The sequence below is a fragment of the Microtus oregoni genome, unplaced genomic scaffold, assembly GCF_018167655.1.
Source record: "Microtus oregoni isolate MIOR12 unplaced genomic scaffold, Mior012 000067F_000, whole genome shotgun sequence".
NCBI lineage: Eukaryota > Metazoa > Chordata > Mammalia > Rodentia > Cricetidae > Microtus > Microtus oregoni.
Genome location: NW_024543953.1, coordinates 3,441,150 through 3,448,864, shown reverse-complemented (window position 1 = coordinate 3,448,864; position 7,715 = coordinate 3,441,150). Strand labels below are relative to the sequence as shown.

At 46.7% G+C, this 7,715-nt stretch overlaps 1 protein-coding gene across 2 annotated transcripts in view; it reads left to right on the top strand.

Moving 5' to 3' along the window:
• The first annotated feature begins 2,988 nt into the window (after positions 1–2,988).
• The window catches only part of Cd99l2 (CD99 molecule like 2), an 82,608-nt gene continuing 77,881 nt past the window's right edge, over positions 2,989–7,715 (top strand). Inside the window, exon 1 of one of the 2 annotated variants that reach the window (XM_041640994.1) lies at positions 2,989–3,222. In XM_041640994.1, coding sequence (XP_041496928.1) covers positions 3,156–3,222 — 67 coding nt within the window. In that variant the 5' untranslated portion in view covers positions 2,989–3,155. The remainder of the gene's footprint in view (positions 3,223–7,715) is intronic. The other variant, XM_041640995.1, reaches the window with a different exon arrangement.

Below are 7,715 nucleotides of genomic sequence, written 5' to 3'. Positions count from 1 at the left end.
CTTCTTCATTAACCAATGGTAATAAAACATATTCATAGCATAGAGAGGGGAATCCCATATCAATGGGTGAAGGAGGCTATAATGGTCTGTCCTGTCCCTTTAAGAGACAAGCCCTGCCCACTCCCTCCCTGTCTGCAGAGGCAAGAGGCTCATCCTTCTGCTTCCAGCCTGAGCTCCTTTCTTTCTATTCCTCTCTCCTAAAGAGGTAACTTCTGCTCTCTCTCTCTCTCTCCCTCTCTCCCTCTGTCTCTTCCCCCTCCCTCTCTCTCTGTGCCTCTTTCTTTTCTTCCCCCTTCTCCCCTTTCCTTTCCCTTCCATAACCCACTAAATAAATAGCCAGTTTCTGTGCATGGCGTGCCTATCCGTCTCTGTGTCTCACCTGTCATGGCTCCTCTTGGCACTGGCTGAACCGCCGAGGTCTCTCACCTGCCAAGGGCCGAGGACTGCCTGCAACTCCCCGCCTGGGACCCACCATCCCTCATGGTCCACTGGCCCTTGGAACTGCACAGCTTTTACTTTTTCCCATTACAGAGGCTTTCTTGAAAAAGTGGCTGGTATATAGAATTGAGGGTGGATATTTTGTGAGAGGGGTTTTGTAGATGTTTATTTGGGTAGCAACAGAACTTCATAGTCTTGACAAGCTGCTGAACCCCAGGGCCCCCAAGACATCATGGTTTTTCTGTTCACATATTTCTCCCACTGGGAAGCCACTGGGGTCACTAGTAGTGTTCTCAGATCACTCAGGACAACTGCTATGCTCCAAGGATGGCCTGCTGGCTCTTGTGGATAATGAACATTTTGTGGACATTTTCTTGCTTGTGAAAAAGGTTGGCATTTGAAGAGTGGAGCTTGAAGGCCTAAATGCTTTTTTCAATATCGGGGACATGAGAAGTTCAGGGAAGATCTAGGTGCACAGGTGAGGAGAAAGGAGTAGTGTGTTGGCAAAATACTTGGTCAGGCATTGGTTCCAGAATTCAGATGCACTGGTAATAAGGATGTTGTGTATAGCGGACAGGGTAAGCAAGGGTCATAGCTTCTAAGTGTTGGACTTCCTGTATGTAAACCAGCTTCATGTTCAGTTGCAAGTCAATAGGGTTACAATGATTGGACTGAATCTCTCACCCTCACCCAGTTCTAGGTGGGCACTTCTTGCCAACGGAAAGATTCACCAGTTCTCTCAGACTCACATTAACTCCACTTATAAGAGACTGAGAGACACACTGGGCCCCAGATATATCATCTTACAAAGGGAGAGTTATCTCATAGCCTTATTCAGGCATTTCAATTGAGAAGGTTGTTTATTTGGTGTCATGTGCTATATTATAACAGCATTCTTTTCTCTTGGTTCTTGCTCCTGCATCTAGATGATCTTGTGTTGCAGAGAAGCCTACATTTTCGGTCCCGCCTCATTATCTGCTGTTGCCACCACATGACAGCTCAGTTTCATCCAGTCCTCACCACACTCCATCTCACCACTTCCTTTGTTTCACAGGCTCTGCTCCTGGGTTCTGAAAGCCTCTGCTCTTGGCCACTCTGCAGGAGGCCTGCCAGTATTCTCCTGGCCCCTTTGACTGCAGGATCCCCTGGTTACTTTCTCAAAGTCAAGGTGCTCCCATTCACTCATTTTCCTTCCTTGATTATTGAGGTCACACATAAGGCTGTTACAAGAAATTAAGACCTCTGAGTGGTGGTGGCACATGTAATCCCAACACTCAGGAGGCAGAGGTAGGCGCATGTCTGTGAGTTTGAGGCCAGCCTAGTTTACAGAGTGAGTTCCAGGACAGCCAGGACTGTTACACAGAGAAACCCTGTCTCAAAACTCCCTCAGAAGAAATCAGTTATCTCTGCTCTTCAGCTCCAGTTCCTGCCAGCTTTGCCCATGGGAAGGTCTACTCCTAGCACTTTGTGTGTTTGTTTCCCAGTCCCATATTTAGAGCAATGGATAGAATAAAAATAGAGAAAGGGAGAGGGAGAAAGAGCTGAGAGACGGGGTGTGTGTGTGTATGTGTGATATTCATGTGTGTGCATATGTGTTGTTTGTGACCAGGAACACTGGGAATGGCAGTAGGATCCATCATTAGAAGTGACCAAAGACAGAGGCGTGGACAGGCTCCATGCTGCCACAGTGAACAGCCTTGATTTCTTTGTCCTGAGAGCTGGTTGTAGCCGTGCTCCTCTTGGGAGCTTTTGCTACTCTGCAGCAGCAGGCCCCGCTGCAGTAGGCTTTTGGTTGTGGCACTAGTGAGGGGATCTGCGTTCCCGCCGCCAGGGAGGTGGACTCTATTTGCCGAGATTCATGGGAAAAGACTGAAGCGCGTTTGTTAGTCATGGGGCGTATTTTTTTTCTGATCGATTGAGCGGCTGTGAACTTTTGTAGTAGTAACCCTGTCTCTAACCCAAGTCTCAGCAACTATTCCTCAGTGCTTTGGCTCTGGACTGAGCCCACCCTCCTTATTGCCTGCTGTGGTGTCTCTGCTGGTCCCAGCAGCTACCCAAATAGCCCAGTTCTTTAGTTTGAGGCAGGGAATTTGCTGCAGCTTTCAGCAGGCGGCAGCGAATGAGGCCAAGGCGTCGGAGAAACCTCTCAGCTGGGGGACCTGCACTAGAGGAGGAAGGTGCGGTCCAAGGTCGCTGGCTGGCTGCACCCCAGCTCTGTGCCACGGTGTGTAGTGGCCTCGGAGTGGCCTTTCCTGAGCACCGTCTCCACTGCTGCTTCCCACACCCTGGCCTCTGGTGGCGCCCTACAGGGGCTTGCAGGCCTCTTCTGACATTCCCCTAGCGACGATAGGGTGGGAAGGGGTCTGCAGCAGTGAGTAGGCAAGCCACCCAATCCAGATCGCGCAACAGAACGAGTGTCTGCGAGCCCCGCCCTCGCCCTATGCCCCGCCTCCAGACTGCGGCGGAGTCCCCGAGACGGCAGTGTCGCCCAGTCTCCTGCCTTGGGCCCTGAGGAGTCCCCCCCCCCCCCCCCCCCCCAGCACGGGTATTAAGGCGCGCCTCTCCTCTGTCCTTCCTGACCGCAGCGACGGGTGCCAGCTTTGGGCGGGGCCCTGCGGTTGTGACGGGCTCCTCCTCCCCAGCTCCTCCCATCCCCGCCCCCTCGGGCCCTCCTGCGCTAACCGTGCTCCTTCAGGCCCCTGCGCCTGCTCCCAGCCATGGTGGCCTGGCGTACTGCTTTCCTCATTTGCTTCGTTTTCTCCTTGGCCACCCTGGTCCAGAGAGGTAAGGTGGAAGGGGGTTGGGGCAACCAGGGACCCCGCCCTGTGGCCTGGGGGTCGCTCTGCGCATGAGCGGCCCTGCCCCCATCTGACCGGCCTGAAGTGGGGGCTTTGGGCGATTTGGCCATTCTTGGCCTAGGGGTGAGGGTCTGAGGCTTCAGGGACTGAGCGCACTGTGAATTATATAGTCGAAGATGAGTGATGGGACCCTTCTTACTGATTTTAAAACACTAGAATGTTAAAATGCTGGCCAAGCAGATGCCACCATTGGTGACAACAGCTGTTCCCAGGAGTGTATCTTGGGAAAACCTTGGAAAAAGCAGTCATTTTGAAAATTGGCTATGAGGCCACCTGCAGCAAAAACATCTGGAGATGTGACTTCCTGGCTAGATCTCGGTGGGCTTAGAGTGGGGACAAAGTGGAAATGGGGCGGGAGGGGGCAACTTGTGGGTCTTATATTAATTAGTTCTCTACATGCTATTGGTGTTTGTCCCTACACTTCTAGAGACTTTGGCCATATTTTTTGGAGGAGATGGACACAGAAATTGTGCTGAATCAAAGAAACAAGTTTCTTCCACCTTGTGCAACACAATTTGTGCACCAGGCCCAGCCACCTGGGCATCACCTGGGATTTTCTCAGAAATGCGATATCTTGCACCCTGATCCTGACCTGAATCAGATTCAGTGTTTTATTTAGAGTAATTTGCAGAAACATTCAAGTCTGAGTAGCATATTCTTATGATAAATACAGTCTGTGTTTGGAAATAGTATCGTAAACAAGTACCAGCAGAGTCTTCTTACATTTATTTATGTCCCGTCTCCACATCACGGAAAAAAACAAAGCAAAACAAAACTCCAAAACAGCTTCAAGAAAACCGTGTAATTGTAACTGAGCAAGAATTGTGCTTTGAGCTTTCTGAAAATGAAGGCAAATTTATCCATGAAAAACACAAGCTTAGGAAGACAAAACTTGGTCCTAGCACTGCCTTCTAGTAAGATATATGTCACATATAAGGAACACTGGTAAAGAGGAGAACACCTAGCCCAGGAAGTTATACAAAAGATACAGAAATAGTTAAGGACAACCCTGCTGGAATTGCTACAAGAACCTTTTAGCGAGCTACAAAGGTATGGCCAGTCTGGGTTCTAGGAACTGATGATGCAGAGGGTAAAGAAAGCCAAGTCTTCAGTCTCTGCAACGACAACTTGGTAGAGGGGGAAAATTAGCTCAGACAGCAGATCTACAGGATAGACTGCTGTGGAGAGAAGGAAGCAATCTCAAGGATAAAGAGCTGCTGATTTTTTTTCAGTTTCTCTTTGGGGTTAAACTTTTATTAACAAATGAGCTTTTGTAGAGAAAAGTATCCATCTGATAGGCCACCTTATCCTTGAGAGCTGTGTTCCAAACACTGTAGGAGATTCCTAAGACTACAAATGAGCTTTTATTTTCCTTTACTGGAATTGGAACATGAAACCCTGTGCATGCTAGATAATTGCATCTTATGGCATGGGGGTTTTGAAAGTAGACTTGTAAATGGCCAAGCTTTGAGTTCAGAGAGACTGAGGAAGCGGGTAGAGCTGATGTCATAAGTGATTAATTGGCAGCTAGGGTTTGCTCCCAGGCTTCTGTGACTCCACAGTAGCCATCTTAAACCACTGGGTATAATTTAGACCTGGAGGCTGCCCCACTGCTAACCTTCAGTGGCTTCCTGTAAATGAGTTCTCTAAACCTGTTCAATCAGTCCATATAATGACTAACAATCACAAAGGTGTCCTTGACCCAGGAATGTGTTCTTCATTGATCAGCTACCATTTCCTGGGTGCTTTCTGTGTGCCAAGTATAAAATATATCTTCCTTCTTTCCTTCCTTTTATTTTTTTAAATGGGGTCTCATATAACCCAATTTGGTAGCCTCAAATTTGCTATGTATCCAATGTTGTCCTTGAACTTCTGATCCTCCTGCCTCTGCTTCCTGAGACCTGGGCTGATACTTGTATGCCACCACACCTAGCATTATCTTGTTTTGAATCGCCACAATAATTCTTAAGGTTAGCTATTATCCTTGCTCCAAGTAAGGAGACTGTGGTCACATATTAGAAGAAATAACCAGGGTTCAACACAGATAAAAGTGCCACCCTGTGATATTTTCTTGATCTAAGAACACTGAGCCAGATGTAGTTTTCTTTTGAAGGTAGGGACCCAATTTTTCTGTATTGGGGTCTGCAGAGCTCTGCCAGTGTTCCTTTATTCTTGTTCCTAGTCCTCAGTAATGGATTGTGCCTCAGCAACCTCTGCAGGCATACAGAAGTCTCAGAAACACATCTGGGAATAAGGTGTAAGTTCCTCCAGGTTCTAGGAAGTAGACTCAGGTTTTAGCTAAAGTTGAAAGGATGGTTAAGAACTCATTCACACACCTTCATTTCCAGGACTAGGGAGGCAGAGGGAGGCAGGTCTCTGGGTTCAAGGTTAGCATGGTCTACAGAGTGAGTTCCAGGACAGCCAGGGCTATTACAGAGAGAAATTCTATCTCGGAAAAACCCAATCCTCTCAAAGTCACTCTCTAAAGACAAAGGGGAGTTAACTTCAATATGTATCTTACTTCTTCTGAAGTATCTTCTGAGGACAGGTTTGTCATCTGAAGGTATCCAGAGTGTGGAAGTTGTTCTTCTGAGCACCAGGGAGAAGGACCTCAGCTGTGTATGTAAGAGTCTTAACAGGGGCTGTTCCTTAGGAAGGCCTTCCAGGAGCCAGACTCTTAGTGCGTCACACACATTCATTAGCCAAACCAGGAAGGTTGACACTGTGACCTGCTCTGCCTTTTGACATACATAATGATGTGTTGCAGTCTTGAAAAACAATGGAGCTGGGCCATGGTGGCGCAGCCTTTAATCCCAGCACTCAGGAGGCAGAGGCAGGCAGATCTTGTGAGTTCGAGGCCAGTCTGGTCTACAGAGCTAGTTCCAGGACAGTAAGGACCATCCAACCAGTAAATAGACAGCTCTGAAAGAAAGAAATACAAATGGCTAAGAAATATTTGAGGAAGTATTTGACATCCTTAGTCTTCAGGGAAATGCAAATTAAAATTGCTTGAGGTTAGAATGGTGCTGATGATGGTGTGGGAGGGCCTTAGTCACCATTGATGAGACTGTGCACAGGTGCACCCATTGTGGACAGCAGTATGAGACTCCTCAAAATCTGCAAATAGAACTCACATATGATTTAGCTCTACCATGCTTGTGTATGTAACCAAAAGCCCTTAAGTTAACAGACTACACAGATACCTGCATACCATCTTTGTTACTATACTGTTCCCAATAGCCATGATATGGAACCAGTCTAGATGCCCATCAACTGACAAATGGCTAATGAATATGTGGTACGTTTACACAATGGAGTTTTGAAATAATTTAAAACAATTTTATTACATAATAATAATTATTATTGGGGGCACATACATGCCACGGGGCACATGTGGTGGTCAGAGGACAGCTTCCTTTAGTTGATCCTCTTTTCCCATCATGTAGGTCAAAGAGATCAAACTCAGGTCAACAGGCTTGATGGCAGGTACTTCTACCCACTGAACCATCTTACCCACCCCATAATGGAGTTTTATTCATCTTTGAACAAGAAAAAAATATATTTCTTGCTGGAAAGTGGGTAGAACTCGAGGTCATCATGTTAAGCACAATAACTCAGAAAGACAAATACCCAGAGGTTTTCTCTCAGATGCTGAGTCTATATATGTATGCATGCATATATTTACATTTATGCGACATGAAGATAAACCAAGACTGTTGGGGAGAGGTAGGGGAGTAGTAATGTGGCAAGAAAAAGAGAAGGTAATGGGGAAAAGATAACTTTTTTTCTCAGATATGACATATATACATATACATATACATATATGACCTAAATGTTGAAGGACGACGCTCAGCCCCCAAATAATCACACAGATACTATATTATTTAAATCACTGCTTGACCCATTAGCTCTAGCTTTTTATTGGCTAACTCTTACATCTTAATTTAACCCATTTCTAGTAATCTGTGTATTGCCATGTGGCTGTGGCTTACTGGGTAAATTTTCCAGCACCTGTCTCTGTCAGGATTACATGGCTTCTCCCTGACTCTGCCTCCTTCCTCCCAGCATTCAGTTTAGTTTTCCCCATCTACCTAAATTCTGCCCTATCAACAGGCCAAGGCAGTTTCTTTATTCACCAATGGTATTCACATGATAGGCATGGTCGATCGGAATATTGTAATTAACCAGACCAACTTAAAATAATATTCAGCTTTAATAAACAGAAGAAAGAAAACTTACAAATCAGGGTTCCAGCTATCCAGGAACACAGAGGGCAAAGAGGAAGAGGCAAGTGCACCTGGATGTTTTTATTTGTTTTGTGTGGCCCCAGGGGGACACACCCTAAACGGAATGTGATTGGCTGAAGTTCCCCATCATTCACAGCATACAGAGGGGACTCCCACATCACCTAAAGGCAAG